General features: G+C 37.7%; 1 protein-coding gene across 7 annotated transcripts in view; it reads left to right on the top strand.

Moving 5' to 3' along the window:
* Positions 1 to 23334, top strand: part of BNC2 (basonuclin 2) — a 439383-nt gene that overhangs the window by 175357 nt on the left and 240692 nt on the right. For 3 of the 7 annotated variants that reach the window (XM_043567343.1, XM_043567344.1, XM_043567350.1), the window contains exon 3: positions 5158 to 5241. The exons of the other annotated variants lie outside the window; for them this stretch is intronic. In XM_043567343.1, the coding sequence (XP_043423278.1) occupies positions 5158 to 5241 (84 nt within the window). The remainder of the gene's footprint in view (positions 1 to 5157; positions 5242 to 23334) is intronic. 7 annotated transcript variants of the gene reach the window in all.

The following is a 23334-nucleotide window of genomic DNA, read 5'->3' as shown; positions in this document are numbered from 1 at the left end:
AAACCAAGGTATTGTTGTTTGTGGCTGTGAAATCTCCTGTAATTGTGCCTGCAGGGGTGCTCCTATCACAGAGCCTAGGGCCCTGGCTCACCCAAGAGGGCCAGCTCCCAAGGCAGAGGGCGAGTGAACCCCAGTTAAACGGTACCTTGCTCCTGAGAGGATGTGCGCCCCCCCCCCCCCCCGCAGTAATCATCTGTGTCTGTCAACCTGTTGAGTAGCAGAATCACTTCCTTGACCCTTCTCTGCTCTCTGCCGCTTGATCCTGTAGTTCATTATTCTGAGATGACTCTAGAGGGGACTGTCCTCTGTCCTGCTCAGTTCTGTAATACGTCTCTCATTCTTACCATGTTCCTATTGATACAACCCTGCCTCATCTAAGGCCTCTGTAAGAACTAGCATATTTCTGGCCATTCTGTATTGGAGACTGGATCAATACTGTTTCGACTCACCAGTTCCTTTCTGATTGTTAAGCAGTATTTTCATTCTTGAGCTTTAGGTTTTGTATACTTCTCCCTTCTGAATCTTAGGCTGGGGTTCCACAGCTGAGAAAGGTTAGGCCCAGATTGTTGTCTTTTAGTTAAATGGTAGCCTGAAAAATTGGGATGTAAGTTATCTGCACATCCAGCAACTTAGTGCGTCTTCCTCTTTTTTATTTTTTGTGTTCATTTGTTTGTAGCAAATGTAGTGTTTAGTGTACATCTTTATCTTTACAGTGTTGGGTAATTAATTTATTTCTTTCTCTGCTCTTTCTCACAAGAGCTCCTGACTAGCTTATTGCCAAATCTGTTTCCCTTAATGGTCTTCCTGAATTCTTTGTGTTATCTGAGTAATTTTTCCTCTTGCTGCTTGGCATTGTCTAGCCACTGAAATTAGGCTGATTCTATCCGTGCTTCTCTCTGGCTTGGAATGTGACAGAGCTTGTACCCAGCCATGTCCCTCAGTCTTCTGATGGGACTCTTTTTGGTTTTTCTCTCTCCTTCTCTGTGTTTTTTAAAACAAATTTTGTGTGTCCACTCTTTTCCAAGTTTTTTTTCCCTCATCCCTGCAACTACTAGACTGAAGTCACCAAAACACACACACTTCAGAACTGATCCAGGCTTGTGACCAGCTTAACTGAAGAGTCTTGAGCTGACATGGAAGTTAGTTTGTTTATTTAGGCTCTGATTTTTATAGTGCCTATCAGGCAAATGACTACCTGAATGTTTCATGTTTAAAAATGAAATTAAATTTCAAATGGGCTCTGACTCTGCAAGAAGCATCCCAAACTGTGTAATCCCTTTTCTTGGTAACATGTTTCGTTTCTCAAGTTATCATTTCTGTGTCCCTTTGTTTCTTCCATTCGGTACACACACCTTCTGCCTCATTCAGTTTCAGTTGTTTTGAGTAGTAACTCCTCTTGTGGGGCTTTTTCAGTCTTCTTTTCAGAAGTCTGGCCCCTAACAATTTTTACGTGTGATCTCACTAAACAAAGAACTAGTGTGTGTGTGTGTGTGTGTGTGTGTGTGTGTGTGTGTGTGTGTAGGAAGCCTGCCATATTTCCTCCCTGCCCCACAGAAAATGTGTTTTCTGGAAGCCCTTTTGACACTGAAGTGAATGCCCACTGGCCCTCCCTTGCTGAATTCCCCTGAGAGGGGAGAAAGGAGGAAAGAGAGGGAGGCCTTTATGCTTGTTGTCATATCTTTTGTTTCTGCTGATTATACACAAAGTAAGTTGTAAATAGCTCTCTCACACACCATGATTCCTTTGAGGTATGTCCTGGAGAGTAGATATGCACTCAGCTTCAGTTTACCCAGGGGATTTTAGAGGGTCCCTTTCAAGGCCTCTTACTTCCTGTTACAGCTCTAGCACAATGAAATTTAGATGAGTACCAGACAATTACCATTCTCATAATTAAACCTGTGGCATACTGTTCAGAAATATTAGCCGATGAGTTTAATATTTTTTATTGTTTTTAACATAAATGTTTTTATTTAATAGCAAAAGATACTAAAATGCAAAAAAGCATAAAAAATATGATGTCCCCTTAGTCTTACCATTTTTCAGAGATAAAAATCACTGTGAAACATTTGTGAAAATCCTTATAGAGAACACCAGCATGAAAGAAAGCAGATTTGGATTTCTCCAAATCAATTTAAATTTTATATTCCAGGAAAACCATGGTTAGGTACACACCATATTTTATTATCTTAATTTAAACTGGAGTGATAATAAGGAGCCAGACAATTTATGTCTGCTGTATCTGTCAGTCATGTTTTTGATCGCTTGTAGCTAGCTGTCTCACTACTGAGGGTTGTAAATCAAAAGGCCTAATTGTCTAGGTGTGCAGAGTTATAACTAATTAGGTTACCAACTTTTATATTTTTTGGTTTTTCCTTGGTATATTTTGATGAATTAAGAAACAGATATAGCTTGTTTTCCACTTAAAATTTTTTTCTTTACCTGATAATGCCACTAAATATAATGAAGGGGGAGAGAGAGTATTATTAAATGGTGAACCCATTAGTAAAGCTGCAGCTTTGTTTTAAATCTCAATTTCCTCATCTTTAAAATATGGGAGTCCATTTTCATGGATCCTGATGGCTTTTTTTTCTGCTCAGAAACTCTAGGATTCTAAGTTTTTGAGTGCTAAGTCACGTCCCTAGTGTAGTTCTTTTCGTGATTTGGATTGTTGAAACACTCTAGTAGCCTGGCACTGTTTTCTTCTAACTTATTCACAGACCTTTTTGTTCTCTCTCAGAAACTGTGTATTTCTAAGTGTCTGACGTTGTAATTGAGTGTAATTGTAGTTGTTTAACTTTCTCCTTTCCTCTCAAGAGTGTTTATAAAATGTATTCTGTGGGGCAGAGGGTGGTAAAAAGGAACTAGAAACTTAGTATTGGTGATACAGTCAAATACTAGTAAGGTAAGTGGGAATTTGTTTTGTGTGCATAAAATAAAGTATTATTTACACTTAATTTGCAATATATATATTCTGGCTCATGGAATCTGCTTTAATCAGTTAAGTCATCATATATATTGAGGTTTTATAGGAAGCTGTGTGTTGGGTTTTCTCTTCCTGTGGAATATTCTAAGATGAATTTTTTCCCCAGTTCTTCTATTGCCCCATAGGGAGAATTACTGTTGCAGAACTCATGAGTGCCCCTCCATATGTCAGCTGAGGGGTGGCATCAGCATCAGCCTGCATGTGCCACAACACACATGCACAGTGTCTCTACTCTTCTCCATGCCCCATTTCTTTCTCATTCCTCAAGTTAGAGGCTAAATTCCTTTCACATTGCTTATGTTGTCCTAGACCACAAAGCAAGTAGTAGGTCTTGATAACACACCTTCTCCACTTCCTTTGTCTTTTTTGTAATTTCTTTCATATGAAACATCAGCAAATGCCTCTAGAATGTAAGCCACTAAATGCAACTATTGCATGTTTTTCATTAACTTCTTTGATATGTTCTGTCTTTTTATTTTTTTAAGAGGCCTCATGCTTTTTTTTTTAAGTTTTTAACAATTTATTTATTTTGAGAGAGAGGCTGGAAGAGAGAGAGAATCCTACTTTCAGTGCAGAGCACAGTGTGGAGTTCGAACCCATAAACCATGGGATCATAACCTGAGCTGAAATCTAGAGTGGGGTGCTCAACCGACTGATCCACCCAGGCGCCCCTGTTCTCAGTCTTGTCGAGCTAGTTACCTATACTGAAGCCTTGGTTTTGTTTTGTTGTGTTGTGTTGTGTTGTTTTGAATTGTCAAATGGAGATGCTCATATCCTGTAAGACAGTAGCAAAGAAAAAAACAGGTTAATCTGCATGTAAGGTGCCCACAGGGTAGCATGACCACAAGTGCTCAGTAAATGTGACTCTCTTCCTTCTCCTTTTGGGCTCCAGTGTGAAATTTGTGGGTAAAGAACAGTTAATTTCAAAGAAAGATGATCTGCCCATGTCACCATAGGGACATAGGCAAGAAGAGAGAATGCAGGACTTGAAAGAAATTGGAGAGTTGGTCCTAAAAATGAAGAATCGGCTCAGTGCTCTTTTTTAATATTAGTAATATTCAGCGAGGAACTTGCAAAGTGGACTTTATTGAAAGTTGTTTAGATTTAGAGAAGTGAACTGATTTGTGGGTCAAAAGAAAGAGGGAAATACCTTCTAAGGCAGCATACTTGGCTGAAAACTTATCTCTGAGCAAAGAAAATTGACTGGCACAGATAATCCTAAGTGGAGTTAAAGCACAGAACAAAACAGCAGAGGTGGGCTCTGATGGGGAAAGAAGACAGGGTGAAGCTGATTGATGGACCAAGATTCTGAACTACATAGTTGTATGATTCATAAAGATAGTATATGTTTGGAAATACTGAGTAGTGATTCAGAGAAGTTTTTTAAAAAGCAGAAAGCAGGTTTAGGTGGAATCTAAATCCTTTTGTCTTTATCTCAGAAAAAATCTAAAATGAAGTAAGTAGGTGACAGTAGGTGACATTTTGGGATGAGATCAACTAATTAGCTAATTTAGTTCTGAAAGGGAATCTTAAGTGGCTTTCAGTGTAGAATTTTAGATATAGAGAAATGTTCTAAATTATAGTTGTTTTCTTATCATTTTTATTATGGAAACAGACATAAAATAAGCCTCTTCAATAAAATTTAGAGATAGTAAATAAATAATAAGTATTGATAAACAGAATCTGTCTGTGCTAACCTACTCCATGAATAGGAAAAATAAATTTGATCAGGTAAATGGTGAAAAGGAATATTATTCATTATAGAATGCAATGTTTTTCACTCTCACTTAAGCAAATTAAATGACAGAGGGTAAAAATGTCACCAGTATCAAGAAGAGATTCTACATTTCTTTCTCTCTTTACTTTAACCTTCTCTGCTTTCATCCAGAGATATTTATATAATGCCTACCTTGTGCTACATGCTGTGGATACAAGGGGAAATAAAAATTTTGTATATCTTTTATTCTTGGAATTTACCTTCTGGTAGTTATAAACTTGATTACATGGTATTTACAATATACTTGACATACTGAATGTCAAAAACCAATGGAGTCATGATGGCCTGTTTCATACCTGCAGTTGGGATGTCCCTGCTTCTTTCTGGATCTAATGTGTTTCTGTGCAGTTCTCAGCAGCCTCCACATCCAGCATCTAACTTGGCCATGTTCCCCCAGGTTCCAGTGGCATGTGCTGGCAGAGTGCTGGGTGCAGACTTTTGCCCAAACCTGGAGGAGCCAGACCAGAGGCTGGAAGTCCAGGTTGGAGTCTTATTGCTTTATTAGTTGGGGGTGGTGTGACAGACACAATGGTCCCTGAAGGCCATACAAGTATAGCAGGGCCATCAGGAGATGGACAACTGTTGAGACAGGTGTAAAAGAGGAGCCAAGGTAGCATGTGTGCAATGAGAGGTCCTTTTCAGGATAAATTGTCTGTAACTGGAGATAATTAATTTACTCATTCAAGAAATGATACATACTGCAGTGGATAAGAGCATGGTTTCTGCCTCAGTTGACAAAGTTACAGTGAGGCCTTTGTCAAGTTACTTTATCAAACTAAGCTTTAGTTTTCCCATCTATAAAACGGAGATTCACCACCCAAAGTGTTTATAAGGAGTAAGTGTTCTAACTTCTACCTAGTAGTTAGCAAAGGGCCTGGCACATAATGGGCACTCGGTAAATATTAGCTTTTATCTTTTAAAAGTATCATGTGCTCAGCACTGTGCTTGGCACTGGAGACACATGGTGAGCAAGTCATGCTTCCTGCATTATTATCCCTCAGGTCAGGAGAATAGAAGCCATTCAGCTGGGCACTGTATAGAAAAATATGATTTAATGATAGGTATCTTCCCTTTTCATGTATTAGGAGCTATGTCCTGTGACACAATACTTACTTGGAATTCAGTTCATGTTATGTGGTCTTGGGAGATTAGAAGTAGTTTGGTGTATATCAGATTAAGAATGTAAATACAACATCGTGGCCGAAGACCTAGCTCTGTTTTTATGTGCCTATTAGGATTTAAGGGATGTGTGTGCCAGTAATGCAAAGATACTGGCTGAAGTTGTAACATGGATGGCATCCCCTAGCATGAGCAAACACATAATATTTTTTAGGGACTCCATTTGGCATCACTTTCTAAATTTTCAGACTGATGGGATGAGCATGGTAAGCTTGGTCTTAAAACATTTTTACTATTTAGACACCCCATATGAGACAGGAGAATAGTTTTAAAAATTGACTTCTTCACAGTTGGAGTGAAGGTAGAAGTGGTGGTAGGAGGAGGTTTCAGTTTTTATGGTACTGAAGAGTATACCATCTCCTGCACACCTGCTCTTGGCCTAGGGAAGACCACCTGAGCTCTGCTGTGCCACAAGCTGGTACTGCCTGGGTGTTGTATGGCTATGGTACAACAGAAAAGCAGGTGTGACACATATGAGACATGATCATGTATTTCCCAGTTTTAGAAAGCTAACAGCTTGTGTGTGACACACAAATGCAGAGTGATGGAAGGCTTTTCATGGAGAGTGGTCTGATCCTTGACCTCCTTGGGTAGGACGAGTGATGTTCTTCAAACACATCACCTGGAATGGTCTGTCATGGGTGGTTGTTGGATAATCTGTTTGTGAACCTTGAGTTATGGAGCAAAAAGCAATGGGTTTTGCAGATGTGACTGCGTCAAATAAAACTGAAAGAGACCAATGGAGCATATTATTTTAACATACCAAGAGAGAAAATGTATATTTACTGGTTTAAGTGAAACCCTGGTTGTAGGTAGTTAAACATTTGTAGAGTTGACAATTCAGCACGGTCCTTGCAAAGAAGACCAAGCCCCTGGGCAAAGAAATGAGTCTCATTTTATTGGGCTCCTCCTTTTGCAACACTATTTTGGCAGACTGAGTGGAAAGGTTGATTCTATTCGAAGATAGTCAAGTACGGTGAATTGGTGGATTAACTGGGACCCATTTGAACCATTTCCTTCTCTTTTTTCCTCTTCTTTTCTAAATATGGCTTCCATACATTTTAATAATATCTGGTACATATCCATATTATGTCAGTCATAAAAAACCTGACACTTAATAATGTTCTTCACCGGCTAACAATTTTGGGAGTAGTTTTTCGCTTAGAGTCCTTTCATTCTTGCCATGGCATGTATTCTGGTCTTCCTCCCCCCTGCCCCAGGAACGAGCCATTTCTTAGTTTTTCGTCTAATTCTGCACTCCAGGGAACTCACTATAATACATGCCAGAGGCATCTATTTTTCCTACTTGGATCTCAGGCTGTCCCCCAGGGCCAGGCATTATATCCACTAGAGGATTTGCTGTTTGGCCTCTTGATTCTGAGAACAGCCTCTTGTACACCTCGATTTAGGAGCAATGGTTTATTTATATCCTTTCCTATGAAGGATTTTCATTTAGACATACAGTGCACCCATATCTGATTTATTTTTGTATTTTAACTGACATAATTTCTCATGACTGGTGGAGTTCCTTTCTGCTCTTACCTTTTTCCTTTTTACTCTTTTTTGCTATCCCTAAAATTTCAGATGGCTTAGCAACTTTATTGCTTAATAATCCCAAGATCCCTGACACTCTTTCATGAACGCATCTTTGGTTTTGAGTAACTTTTATCCTGGAAGTCTGTGTTTGACTTGACTTTTGCGAGGGTATCTGCTGGCTTTTTGTGTTAATATGCTTAACTTTGAAAAGTAGCTGGAAATCAAGACTTAGATTCGCTGTCTAATTTTGTTGATTTTCCTCAGTGGTTTTTGAAGTGGGTATGAAACTGTGTACTTTGTTTAGCTTTGGAGGTTAACTGATATTAGCAAAAAATTGTGCTCTGATGTAGTTATTTTCTAGGAAGTGGTTATTCTAGTTTAGACTTCCCTTAATTGCTATTAAATATTGTATTTTCAATCAGAGAAAAGTTACTTTTTGAGTCTAACTGTGCTTCATCCTGCATTAAGTTGTTACAGCTAACCCAACAGTTTCTTTCTTGGTTGGGAATTCAAGATGTGGGATTGACTTGATATTTTTCACCACTAAAGTGCTTAGAAAATTAGAGTAAATAATGAACCAATATTTCAGTACCAGATTAGACACAATTTACTGTGATGTTTCATAAACCACAGACTCCTTTCTTCTGTGAATGCGTGAAGGATCACTTTTTTTTTCCCAGACATACTGGGGTGCAAGTGTAAATTTCCATAAAATTTAAATGAGGTGCTTCCTGTAATTAATGAACAATTGTGGCTGCTCTCTAGTCTGCATTGTAATTAACCGTGATCAGGCTTGTTTAGTGATGACACTGTTCCTGTAATAATTTGACAAGCTACTGTGAATTTGCCAGGTTATTAAACAACCTGCAGCATTCACTTATGGAATCACAGGGATGAGCCTGGCGGCTGGCTGCTGCTAGTTAAATGCAGCGTAAGGGTGAACTGAAAGCTGCTTATTGAAGTCTATCGATCACCATGACCAGATTTAAATTCCTATGATTTTGGAGAAGTTAATTAATTTTGTGTGGGTTGTCTTGAAAACTTTTTATTGCATAATAAACCTGCTAGGGCAAAACTGGTCATTTTTATGAACTCATAATGAAGCCAGCAAATTTTCTATATTATTATGACCAATATGCACTACACAGAATCTGAGGTTTCCCCTTCCCACCCTATTAAACAGGTATAATTATTTAAAAAACAACAACAAGCAAATTCATTCACAACATTCCTCAAATACAAGTTCATTCTCTGTGTGTGTGTGTGTGTGTGTGTGTGTGTGTGTGTGTGTGTTAGAAACAGCAGATGACCTTGTGCTAAACACAGTCATGTTGCAGGTAGAGCGAGCCATCTAAGTGGACCTTATGTCCATGGTCACTAGTGCACCCGCCTTCCCCAACCCCCCTTCAGGTTAAGAACTGTTCAAAACGTTACTGTCTAGTTACTGTGGTGTCTTTCATTCAGATTCTGTTTATTGACTAAACCACAAGGATTCCTGCCCAAAGTACCAGGCGGTCTATGCTTGACTGATTTTGATTTTCTAACATCAGCCCTGGGGTTTATTTGAAAAATGTACATACACTGCAGCTTTAACAAGTCAAGTGACTGCATGTTTTTGACCACGGAGTAGAGTATATCTGAAGATCATTAAATTTAGGGGGGGAGAAGAGGGGTGGAGAATAAGTGTAGTAGTCATTGTACCATTGCAGAATGTGTGTGTGTGTGTGTGTGTGTGTGTGTGTGTGTGTGTGTGACACATGGTTTTTGTCTTTTCATCTTCTCCAAGAGCCAGAAAGTTTCCTGCCGTTCTCTTTCCAGCTATTGACAAATGATTGCCAGATGTGAGATCTTTGCAGTGCTCTTTCCCTCAGCAAACCTGCAGCGATGGGATATTTGATTCTCCCTTGCCCATTTCATCTCCTTTCCACATCTGCCAGGGACACACAAGCAATACATCCCTACATGAGAGTTTAAAGTTTATTCAGCTCCTTTTTCCTCTCCGATACAGTGTTTGGAGACAACAGAATGAGGTCCATATGACTCTCTCCCAACTTCACTGTATGAAATTAGTTGTTTATTTTACTTATCTACCTCTTAGTAATTGAACTATTTCATTTTAGTTTCGGTCCATGGAAAATTTGATGCAACTCTGGGAGTGCTAAGAGTTTCCTATTGTTGTCTGCTTGCTGCAAGTATGCCATCATCTTGACTTCTCTCTGATCGCCTCAGTTCTGATACAAACTACACTGTTGGTTTCATAGAACTTCCTAGGAAAGTAATTTTAATAAACAACTGTCAAAATATTAAGTGTAGCATGTCTATAAAATTCAGTAGGCATTTAAGATTAAAAGAGCCATCTATGAGGGGGGAAATTAAACTTGTTTGGCTTGATTAGCTTATGCTGTATTTGTGTCTATTGTCAAAGTTGATATGGATGAGGTCCTAGTTTTAATCCCAAAGAGTTTATAAAAGAGAAAGTACACTGAGTTTGGGAGGCATCTGAAATTAGGCTGTGCAGGCCACACACATAATCACTAACATGCACAGAAGCCTTTTGCATCTGCTTGGAATCTGTATTGATATTGATTTTTTTCTCATCTCAGTTTAAAGATATTTTCCAAAATACTCTTATAGCTTATGTTCATACTATAGGGTGGGCTGACACAGGTGGCCTTTCAGTTTTCCTATTACACTTTTTGGCAAAGAAAAAGGTCCCTTATTCCCTGAATAAGATCAGCGTTTTTTTGTGTTTTTTTTTAACATTTAAAAAATAATCCATAAAATGTCTGCCACATGTTCTCTAGTTGATGGAAATGTTTTCCAAATTAGAGCTGTAGTATTGGACTCTTACTGTATCAGTGCTAGTATGTTTACTGTTTCTGCTACCCTGTTAGCTACTCTTACCTACCTGTGATTATGTGAATTTATATTTTTTGTGAACTTAAAATGATGAATATAAGATAATTACTATTTCTGAATTTCAGTATTGAACAAGAATTTTGGTTTTTGTTAAGAAAAGAAGTAAATGGCTTTGCTCATTATTAGAATCAAAATAAGAAAAGTCTGAAGTCTGTTTCTCAGTATGTTCTTTGAAAAAATAACAAAACAGCAAAACTTAACAAGAAGAAAAACAAAAAGCCAACAGCCCCTGAAATGAATAAATCCTAAGCCCAAGACAAATAGGTAAACCAAACTCATCAAAAACATATACATGAAATGTGTGTAACTTTTTGTATATCCATTATATTATACCTTTCTGTAAAGTTTAAAAAAGGTAAAGGGGTAAAACTGCTTGCCACAAGTTGCCAATATGTTATATGTTTCAACTAGAAGTATGTGTGGATTAGGATAGAAGAAAATTATCATTGAAAATACAGATAATGATAAACTGTCAACATGTTCTCTCTCAAAAACAAGATGATGATCACGATGAAGGTGTTAAGTTTAAACAACACTCCTCAAAACAACATTGCCAAAATCAAAAAGGATCCCTGTGGAAAAGTTTATATTTTTATTGTCCTTTGACATTCTCTGAGGACTGACGCCATGTTAGGCACTCAGTGGATGCCAGTGGCTGGGAAGGTAGAGGTGAAGAGCTCTTTCATAAAACAACAAGGTTAAGAACTCCTGTGGCAGGAGCCAAGTTCCTCCGAGTGTAGATCACTTCACGTAATTTGCCTTTGCTAATGCATTTGCTGGTTTCTCATGCCTTCCTGCTTTTTCCTCAACATGGTTACTCTGGGAGGCAGAGAGGTGCTAAGCAATGGAGGTGTCATCCGGCCCATGTACCTAGGGAACGTCCTTCAGAGGACGACTTGTCACCAGCCGTCAAAGAAGAGAGTGGCTTTGTGGTCTCTGAACATCTGGCAGCGCTGCACAGGAAGCTGAGGGGGTGTCATTAATTGTGATGAAATAATTTAAACCATCAGGAATAAATGAGGCTGTTAAGCTAAGTTCAGATTCCATTTGCCATGCACATGTGTCTAGCAGCCTGTGTGCAGTTAAAAAAAATTGAATTATATTAGCTCATGAGTAGAAGTGAAACAGATACTGTAAATGAAACAAGTTGCTGTGTAGTGATGACATCGTGTTGAACCACTTCACAGAGTTGCAGTTTGTAGGATCAATATATTGAAAGTGGTACATTATTTAATGAATTTTCATATAAAAGCATGCTTAGGGTCTTGAGGGATAGAGTAAGGACCATTGGTTTATTGGAACACAGGATGGGTAAGTGGATGGGTAAAAAGAAGCAAGCCACTGAGTCAAGGTGGATTGAGTAGGTGGGGTTCTCAGCCTGCTAAGCCAGCTGGATTGATGCAGAGCTCACCTTTCTATGGAGTTTGGCTTGGGGTACAGTATTCAGTGCAGTTGTTCTGTATACATACTCTAGGCAGGAGGACAGTTTTTCTCTGTAACCCACATTGGATGTTCCTTTGAGAGCTTCTGACTCTTTGGGCACATCTACATTGTTTTCTTGAGGATAGGGACAACTATCTATGGTAATAGATTATTCCTCAAGCAGACAGACATATTTTCAAGGCTTTCTGAAATCATGAAGACTGATTTCAAATGTAATTTTCAAGTACTGTGGAAAGAGACAGCCCTAATTTCTTTACAAAGAAAAGACTGTCAGGTTTGGAATGTTGGGGCATCTCTGAGGTTTTGAGCACTAAACTGAGCAATGGTGTGCATGTTCCAAAGTACATTTCTAAAATAAAAGTCATTCCCTTACACATAAGCAGAGTTTTCAAACATGAACTTTCATTTAAAAATCAACATAGGAATTTGAAAAATAAAGTGAGAGTTTTTTAGATACAGAAAGCCTTTTTGAAAACCACCACGGAGGTAATCCCTTTGTCACATATAGGCGATGGTGCAGAGCACCAGCAAAACTTGGACAAGGGTCATTTTACTACAAATGTCTTCCCTTACTTTGTTCTGTTGGTCCCCTCTAGCGTATTGCCTTTCTCTTTTCCTTGTTGTGTACCTCTTTTTTCTTTCCTTTCCTTCTCCATTTTTCTTTCCATTATTTTTATTTTTATTCCTTTATACTTGATTCTCTTCACAACCAACCTATTCTATCCTCCATAAAAGTGAACTGCAGTTCTGTTTTCATTTATAGTCCTAGTTTTTCTGCTAGTAAAGATTAATATTCACAGTTACTTAAACTGTAACCTTAAAAAAAATCAGGTTGCATTTTTACATAAATTTGTCTGACCAGTGGTGGATTTTTTTAAGGAACGTGAATGGACCTCGATTCGTTTTTTTTTTTTTTTTTTTTTTTAAAGAATGTACAATACTCACTAAATTATCCCTTTTCTTGGACTTTTGAGTGGAACTGTTACTGATGAAAGCTAGAAATATGTGGCTCCCAGTTACCATTTTCCTTCTTCCCCTGACATAAGGAGGAAGACATGGAAATGAAAGTACCCTGAGTTTCCTGACATCTAATAAAACAACCAGTGGTTAGGATATTGCTTTTGTGTATTTTGATCTTGGGATTTCAGTTTAATTGATGAAATAGAACATGAAGATTTGAGTTCTTCAGATCTGGTATTTTTTTTTTTTTTTGCATTGTTGGAAGGGTTGAAGGGTTGTGTGTATGCATAGGCATTGTGTCTAGCAAATAGCAAGTAGTAAATGCATTATTGTCATTATATAAATGTATTTTACTAATGTCGGTTAAGCAGATAGAAATTAGGAAAAAAATTTTGCCTGAAAATTTCAAATACCTCAGCCATTTAAATAATATTCACTTTTGGGGTGCCTGGGTGGCTCAGGCAATTGAGCGTCTGACTTCAGCTTAGGTTATGATCTCGCAGTTCGTGAGTTCGAGCCCCACATTGGCTTGCTGCTGTCAAGCTTGTCAGCACAAGCCCACCTTGGATTCTCCATCCCCCCCTCTCTTTCCCTACACTGCTTGCGCTCTCCCCCAAATAAATAAATATCAAAAAATAATATTCACTTTTAAATAGTTTTAGAATTTTTTTTTCCTGAGAATAAGGAATCCAACATAGTAACATAGGGAATTTTGAACAAAATACCTATGCTTTTCTTTACTTGGAAGAAATCTCTGCATTCTGTAGTGCATTTATTTGTTTCTCAAAACAAATAAGAAAATGATAGTATACTCAGTAGTTGTTTGAAGTTTTCTTTTGCAAGAATCTTAGTAAATACTTAATAGATAAAAAAGCAGTTTCACACATTTAAGTTCCCTCTTCCCCTTTTCAGTTTTGGTGGAGTATGGATTGGATGTCCCTACATATATTCAGGACCTTTTTAAAAATTTTTCTGCTGCTGTTGTTATTATTACTCTCTGCTTTTAAGTGGCATTAAATTTGTGGATTCTGTATCTTGAGTTCTATAGATCAGGTACATTATAGATTAAATAAATCTTGGTCATATTATCTAGATTTCAGATAACCAACTTAACATAAGTTCCTGTTGGGAACTGTCAGTATGAGTATAAGAAATGTTGATTAAGATGCTTATTTTACTTTATGTAGGTTCCTGAGTCATAATAGCTTCATAGATGCTTCATAGGAGGAAGAAAAGATAGAAAAACAGGAAGTATTTTAATTCTTGGCTTGAATAGAGAGAATTGTACGTTTATGTGGGAATGTGTGCATGTATGTGGGTTTTGTATATACCTACAATGTATATGTCATTACATAGTAATCCATATTTTTTATGTTTATAAGAATAGCTAGTGATATTCTGTTTGAATATTTTGAGTTAGTCATAGTAAGTAACATTACATAAATGAAGATTTATACTGAAAACACATAGTTCACCTAGTTCCACCTGCAAAAGAAAGAAAAATTTCTGTTAGGATAGATAATGGAATCTCAATTTATATGTGAGATGCTTTATTTTTTTTAATGTTTATTTATTTTGAGGGAGCGAGAGGGAGAGAGAGAACACGTATGCAGGAGGAGCAGAGAGAGAGAAAGAGAAAGAGACACCCCAAGCAGCCTCCACGCTGTCAGCACGGAGCCTCACGTGGGGCTCGAACTCACAAACCCTGAGATCATGACCTGAGCCAAAACCAAGACTTAGACACTTAACTGACTGAGCCACCCAGGCGCCTCATTTTGAAAACATGTGTGTGAGATTCTTTAGGACTCGGTATTTTTTAAAATATGGTTTCATAACTTAAACCTGGAAATTAGCTGAATTTATGTAATCTAATGTCTTCATTTTATGTACTTGGAAACCCAGGTCCAGAAATTTTAAAAGATTTAGCCTAAATGACATAGTTGGCAAAACATTCTCCATTTCTGATGTCAGAGCCTTTAAGATATTTTTTACTGGTTTTTAGTCCTTCAGAGTTTGTAAGCATTATACAGCAGTGCTCTAAGTTTTGTTTTCTTATCATGGAATATTATGTCATCTATTGTGTCCCTTGTTCTTTATAATCTGAGTATTAAGAATGCAAGGAGGCTACATTTTTAGGTACCACAGTAATGGTGTTAGCAGGTTCCCTCATGAAAACAGCAGATCCTTCTGCCCGATGCAGGAAATATGCTAACCTGATGCTAAGAAATGGAATGTTTGGCTCTGGCTTTTTTGCTTTTATTTTCTAGTGTGAGTTCTAGTATTTAGGTGTTTGACAAAAGCTAACTCTTGAACATTAAGAGGTGGAAATAGTTCCATCTAAATTATCTCTGTTTCAAAAGAGAAGTGCCATTACAGACCTCTGAAGAATGGAATTACCCAAGAATATAAGTGTTATTTTTTAATGTTCAGTACCTGCCACTGGAGCTTCATGGAGCATAGATGCAGGTCAAGTACCCTTGAAATCATTGTTATGATGAAAACCATTTTTAAGTGCCTTTTTGAATATGGTACTGTGTTTGCATCCTATAAAAAGTGAGCTGAATAGACAGCGTCTCTGCCCTCTAGGAGTTTATAATCAAAAACAGAGAATGTAGCTGACATCTGTTATTGTATTAATGTCCTACAAATAAACATTGATCAAATACATAAATAAAAGTTTTATATCACAGACATGTAAAAACCTTTTTACTTGCCTGATTAAATAGGTAAATAGGCATCCTTACTCCCACACTGAAACTATCCATGGACATTGTAAAATGACTATAGTGGAATAATCCTGACACCAAGACAGTCCTTTATATTGTTATTTTTAAGGGTTTCCAAAGAGCGCTGGCATTACCATGATGTTACTAATAGCTTATTTAAGTGGGTCTGGATTCAGGCATGTTTTTAGCTTTCTGGTTAAATTTTCCTTCCTTTCTAGAATTTTCTCATTTCAAACTGTTGACTAGTGGTACTTGTGATTGTAAACCAGCAGCCTGGAGTGTACTTTAAAAATTTTATCCAAGCCCCTGATGTTAACAGAAATGATTTTTTTAAAAACTAGCAGCCTTTTTTTCCCCTCTTCAAATTGCTAGAAACTGCATGAAAACAAATGTTGGAGCTTAGGGTTGATGCTGTAACAAGATGAGGTTATATATCCAAAAGGCTTTGAGGGAAATATTGGTAAAAAGATTTAAGTTCACAATTTTGGAATAAACAGATCTGGTTGTAAGTTTAAGTAAAGCTATACAAAACTAAAATTAAACGTACAAGTGTTGGCAGGGGGAGATAGGTATTAAGTTTGATAAAATGTTTTCTTTCTGCATGCTTCAGTTTTAATGCAGGGTATTTTAGCAGTCACTTCATTTTTGAAGTGTGAACATTGGGAAGTCTAAAGGTAAACCTGTCTTAAAGTTCAAAATGTTAAAAAAATAGCCATCCCTAGCCCAGTGTAGGTGTCTGTCTGTGTAAATTAAAGCATGTGGATGCATAAATTAATTAGAAGAACAGTTGCTGATATAAATCAAACTTATTTGGTATACTGATGAAATGAGCATTGTTTATAAGATTATCTTGTTATTTAATCTCTTCTATATAAACCTGGCTGGTTAGCATTATGAAGTAATAATACAATTAATGTGATGATGGTATACTTTTTCTTGGTACAGGCCTGATCCTGCAGGCCTTTCTTGACTGGGATCTGTGTATATAGAGGGCCATAAGAACTGGAAATTTTAATTAGCAAGAATGTTCCTCCCCTCCCCCTCCAGTTATGTGCTGTCCCTAGGATAGTTTATTCTTTTTGAACCACTCATCTGCTGACCCTAGAAGGAAAAACTGCCTTCAGATACTATTTTCTCAAAACTGTGCAGAGTTCATTATGAGAGTTGCTTGCTATCTTGTAGTTATATGCCACTGTGCCACTGGGTCTCAAATAAAGGGAAAATTTTACTTATAAATGAAGCCATTAGGAATTTCTTGAATAAACAAAGGTTTTTTTCTTTGATGTGCAAAGGAATTTTGCTTATAACTCCTAGTCATAGAAGTCCATGTCAACACATGCAAGGACCATTTGCTATCTTTCATGTGCAAGGGAAAGCATTCCTGTCAGCTAGGGAGCAGAAAACAGAAACACTTGAAAAAAAATAAACAGAATCCTAGTGCAAAAAAAAAAAAAAAAATTGTTGGTGTCATTAGTTGGAACTTGATTCAGGACTTTTGCTTGGTATTTTTTGCCCTTTTTACTCTGCTTGCTTTCCTCATCCCCATCCCCCAGAGGTTGGTTTCTTTATGTCCCAAAATGAAAACTTTGTTTTGGGGAAATTAAATCAAAGGTATGTATTTTACTGATTTTGCTCTCAGGTTGCTTAACTACTTCATGGCATTCTTTTAGTCTTTAACAGAATTTGGAGTGGTGTCTAATAATTTAACTAAGGACTTGCAGAGAAAAAAAATGTCACAGGTGATTTACTTTGATTTACTTTTATGAATGGAACCTGATGAATGATATTTGTTGTTGCTACCTAAGCTCATCTAGAGAATGGATTTAGAACAGTGTCCTTTTAGGGTTAATACACAGAGCAGTTATGAATGTGTGTATAATGACAGCTTTCTTTTTTATTTTCTTTTTTATTTTTTAATGTTTATTTTTGAGAGAGAGACAGAGTATGAGTGGGGGAGGGGCAGAGAGAGAGGGACACAATCCAAAGCAGGCTCCAGGCTCTGAGCTGTCTGCAGAGCCCAACGCAGGGCTCGAACCTATGAACCACGAGATCATGACCTGAGCCGAAGTTGGATGCTTTAACCCCTTAACCGACTGAGCCACCCAGGCGCCCCTATAAAATCTTAATTGTGATTTCATTTTGCCCTGAACAATCAGGATTTTTTCCCTTCTTTACTGGTTTGTGTTAGTATTAAACATTTCCAAATTGACAAATCAGATATTTGGATATAATATTTTAAAGATTTTTGTTTCATCTTCAGAAGAGTGCCAAAGATACCTCTGTTTCAAAAGTGATTATCTGTGATGCCATAGCAACATCCCTGACTGTTAGCAGAATATGTATTATTTCTGTGGTTTTGTGAATCAGTAACCACTAAAAGACTTCAGAACAATCATCTATGAATGATTTGTTCAGAATGTGCTTAATGAGAGAAACTGTGGCGTAAGACAACCTCACAATACATGTAAGGATACTTTTTCAGTGTTACACTTGGCTCTGTTCTGGATTATGCAACTTGGATTTTCAATCACTGTTGTACTATGCACATATATTTGATGGAGTTTGGGTCTGTTTCCTGGGAAGCTGTGCAGGACAATACTTGTCAAACCAGTATTGAAATCCGGGGATCTGCTGACTGGAGCCAAGCATATGGTGGGACAGGAAGCTTTCTGGGTTGAAGAGGTGACTAACAGTGGGCTGACTGCCCTTCTCTGCTCACTTATGAGAGCCTGCTTCTCAGATCTGTTAGGAAGTAGGTTTCAAAGATTTGAAAAGAAAACATGAGGCTGTGTGTCCTATATCTAACTGGGAGTGATGCATATGACCACAGCATATGAGCAGCTCTAGGGTATAGTCTCACTCTCTGTCAAATAGAAGCCCTAGTAATAAAAGTAGAAGGGCTACAAGTTGTGCCCTTCAGAATTTTTCTGAGTATGGTTCCTCCATGGGCTGCTACTGTTTCTGGATGGGAAGATCCAGCCTTCTGGGTCTTCTGGGTGCTTTTCTAGTTTCTCTCCTTTTATCATTTATCTATTCTTTTTTACTGTGAATTGTGTATGTCACTATCTGATATCTTATTGTGTTTTGGTCCATTCAGATATTATTTTATTTATACATTTTAGGATCTTTTGGAGAGCTGACTTAACTAGGTCCCCTTGCGAACAGATCACAAGATGATGACTTACATGACGGTACATTGTTTGGGTAGAATCCAGAGTAAGAATGAAGGACCAGAGGAAACCACAATGATGAATTATTAAAGTGATCAGTACTACTAATGGGTGCTCATTCCCACTGGGGCCTTTGGAGGCACCTCATGAATATGTCTCCCCGCAAAATAAAAGGGGAAAATGTTTACCCATTGACTCTCATTCTTGGTGGATCATTGTGGTCCTTTGAGCATTAAGTCCCTACACTTCCAATTTGTCAGGAAGCATGATGCATGTGAGGCAAACTCAGAGTCAGACGACACTTAGCTATAAATGGGGGAAGTGAGTTGATGTGGCTGGAATAAGAAGTGAGACAGGAAGGGTTTTTGGTGGTGCAGAGATGGAGCCCAGTGTAGGGACAGACAGGTTGTTTTTTTATGTGGATCTAAAAGCGTAAGGGTACTCCGCAGTATTTGCTGCCTCATTTGTTGTAGTGCTCTTCTCACATGGGTTCAGTTATGCCTTTACCTTAACTTTGGTATTTGAAAGGATTGTTGGCATTTTCCTTAGTAATTTTAGCATCCCACTTGGAATATTGGTCAGATCAGAGTGAACTGGAATGTGTAATGCATTTCCCTTTCATGGACACAGATCCACTGCTTTATCCACAGTGAAGCACAAAACATTTAGAGGCATTATCTCAATTATATTCCATATCCTTGATTTTGGAATAGGGGAAAGTTGTTAACTGCTCAGCTACTGTTAATATTCTTCTAAAAAACACAAGAGTTATTTAGCAGAATTCTGTCACAGGGTGATTTGGCTCTTTCACATCTTCAAAAATGAAGGCCCAAATCTTCACTGTGTTTTTCCAAATGGACCGAGGAACCCCAGTAGGTATAGTTCATGCTTCTATTGAACCGAGACATCTGATACATGAGTGAAGATTTAGGGTAGACTGTAAGGAAAAACTAAAAAATAGTCCCCAGCAGGATTAAAACATTACGCATGTCTTCGCCAGTTATATGACAGAAGAATCTGTTTCAGAAACCAACTTTTAACAAAAGCAATTGAGTTACACAATTATTATATGTGCTCTTTTTATTGTAGTTATGTATTTTTACTGGAGTCATGGTCCCAAAATTATAAGGTTAACTACTATCGTGACTCATGCAGAGGGTATGAAACATCAAAGTTTCCTACCATCCATTCAATCTGCAGTTCAAGTCCCCAGCACCTTTTGCTTTTTTTTTATATTAAATATAATTTATTGCCAAATTGGTTTCCTTGCAACATCCAGTGCTCATCCCAACAGGTGCCCTCCTCAATGCCCATCACCCACAGTTTGTTCTCAGTATTTAAGAGTCTCTTATGGTTTGACTCCTTCCCTCTCTGTAACTTTTTTTCCCCCTCCCCCTCCCCCATGGACTTCTGTTAAGTTTCTCAGGATCCACATATGAGTGAAAACATATGATATCTGTCTTTCTCTGCCTGACTGATTTCACTTAGCATAATACTCTCCATCCAGTTCCATTGCTTCTTAGAAGTAGATGAACTGATCTTAATTCTTTCTCTGTGGCATATGATTTCTTTCCTACCTGGGTATTTCTGTTTTTAAAGAAATATATACTGCTTATAGGAGTGATACTTTATGGGTGGCAGAGAAAAACGAGTTCTCTATTTGTACAGGTAGATAGAAGGGACACGATTGCACTGTATCTGACATACAGTAACTCCCTCAATAAATTATTATATTTTATAGAGGTAAAAAGGACAGAAAAAAACCCAGAAAGGCAGACTCTAATATGAATTTATAACTATTCTAACATCCTCAGCCAATTGGGAATTGTTATCCAATGAGACATTTTTCTGATTTGCTCTTTTGCTCCAGTTCAAAATGGCCATTACTGTTTCAATAAAGAATTCAGTTTACTCTGCTAGAACTTTCTCTTGGTCTCAGAGAGTTGAACAGTTAGGTGATTTGAGGTTAAGATATCTTAGCACCTTTAGGGCAAAATACAGTCTTAAGGAGTGATAGAATATGCCGTCTAGAGGATAAAGAGTTTTAGGTTATAAGGAAAATTATTCCTTTTGTGGGCTCTTCAGGAACAATTTTCTATCTTGTGGTTGGTCACTTTCAATGTATGGCAATTGCTTTCCATTATAATCCCAAGCTTTAATCAATAGGTACCATATTATGCAACTTATAGTTACATTCTAACCAAAATATGTCAAATGTGGTTTCTGAGTGGCTGATTTACAGTAAGTCTTCCTCAGTCCCTAAAGTGGGTATAATAACTAATTTGAACTCCCACAGACTGAGGCATTTTTCTTCAGTGTTGGGGGGTGGGGTGGGAGTGGGTTGTAGAGATAGGAGGAGCAGTAAACCACTATTTCAACTTATTCACATACAGATTGATCCATTGTCATCTCCTTTGCATCTACATGGATTGTTGTGAATTATCTGCTCACCCTGGGAGAGACGTGCTCTGAATTCTAATAATTTGAAATCTGTGAATCTATTAAAACCATATTTGTAGCTCTAAAAAAAATTGATACTCACTGGGCAGTTTGCCCAACAAGAGAAAGTCAAAGAGATTATACACTTATCCTAAGTAACAGCAACCACCCTGCCAATTCTTCGTTTGAAAGAATACAGCAGACCCAAATTATACATCTAGGGGTAAGGGAAGACAAGAAAAGAACTCAATATATCAAAATCAGAAAGTAAATTCCACAATAATGGTTACAATAATGTTTCAAGATGTGATTTCAGCATAGGCCTAGTCATTGAACTAATCATAGCTTAGATGGGTTTAAAATTGTTTAAAGCAGATCCTGAGGTTGTTAAATATGTTTACCTCTCTCACTTGAAATCCGAATATTCAGTCATATACCAGTAGACCCTGAGATTACATGGGTCAGACAGCGACCTCACTGTTTTACACACTGTGAGGCCCAGAGTGTCACAGTGACCTATTGTGATCAAAACATGGTCTTTTGATTTCCAAACCAAAGATTTTTCATCTGGTACTGAATTAACACATTTAGCTCTTCCAGTTTGCTAGAATAGTGATGTAAAGATGCCTAAACTGGTGTTTCCAAGGGATCTCTGCTTTATGCAGTGGATTTAGGTAAGTTAACCTGTTAGAGTTGTACTGTGATTTTCCCAAGGGATAGATTTTGTCTTTTCACTGATAGAGTCTCAACTATTATTCCTGGCACTTAAAGGATAGTACTGATAATTGCTTGATGAGTGAATGAATGTGATGAATACTGATCTTTAAGCCATGAAGTCACACAGGACAGGCAAACCAAGAAAGAATTCACATGGGATAAAGTTACAGTCAAGTTCTTGAATAGGTGGTGTTTTTCTCTGACAAAGAGAGTGGAGAATCAGCAAACAGCCGAAAAATACTCTCCTCGAGGGTAAGAACCAAGTTGTGTCCCTCTTTGTGTACTCCGGTGTCTGGCACACAGTAAGTTCTAAAAAATACTCTGGCTTCCTCTCTGTATAAACTTGAAGTACACCTTTCTTTACTTCCGTATTAAGAATCTGGTAAATGTTTTGGTTTTAAAAGATTTCTTGTTTGATTATGTCTAAATGATACATGCTAGAGAAAGTGAAATGTTATCAAAAGAGTAAATCTCTCATTCGATTTAATTAAGTCAATAGGAAGTCGAAAGTCCTATTTGCTCAGATGATCCTTTTTTTCGATAATTGAGAATTGACTTTCTTGGGCTGTTGGAGGTGACTACTTCAAATGACTACATTTGGCACTAAGTGGGGAGCCCTACTATTAATTTTCAATTAACGATGTTGTTGATTATCTTGCGCAGTAACAATACTTCAGTTGTTTGCACTGCCTATCTCAGTTGAGTAGAGCATGGAATCAGCAATAACCTGATTATGGATTCTATTCTTGTATGGGCTGGTTAGACTTGCAAAGGGAAAAATCCTTGAATAAACATAATGCTCCAAATGTTGGTTAACTGTTGAATGAATGAATGTTATTATTACAAAGAGGACTTGGCTAAAGAAGGTAGGTCATCACATCTCATTACCATTCTTAGGTAAACAACCAACTAGTGACAGTAATTTCATATCAGTGTGTGTGTGTGTGTGTGTGTGTGTGTGTGTGTGTGTGTGTGTGTGAGAAATGTATTTCTCTCTGATACTATTCACCACTTTAATGGAAATAGGAAACCTACAATGTTCATTGTTGGCTTAAACATTTTTCAGAGTAAAATACTGCCCTAATACTAGTTCATAAATACTTGAATTTGTATGTGAATTTTAAAACCCTGTAAACTCAAGCAGAAAAAAATTATCCAAAGGAAAAACAAAAAAGCGAATAAAGTGTCCGTGTTGAATAATACTAATTACATTAAAATGAAATAGATAGCACTTACTCAAAACATCAGAATTTTTTTTTAAAGGATATATCACTTCTGAAATATGTGTGAATGTAGGGGCGCCTGGATGGCTCAGTCAGTTGAGCGACCGAGTTCGGCTCAGGTCATGATCTCAGGGTTTGTGAGTTCGAGCCCCGCGTTGGGCTCTGTGCTGACAGCTCAGAGCCTGGAGCCTGTTTCTGATTCTGTGTCTCCCTCTCTCTGTCCTCCCCCACTCATGCTCTGTCTCTCTCTGTCTCAGAAATA

This window comes from Prionailurus bengalensis, chromosome D4, assembly GCF_016509475.1.
Source record: "Prionailurus bengalensis isolate Pbe53 chromosome D4, Fcat_Pben_1.1_paternal_pri, whole genome shotgun sequence".
Classification (NCBI taxonomy): domain Eukaryota; kingdom Metazoa; phylum Chordata; class Mammalia; order Carnivora; family Felidae; genus Prionailurus; species Prionailurus bengalensis.
This window is presented reverse-complemented; position numbering and strand designations above follow the sequence as displayed.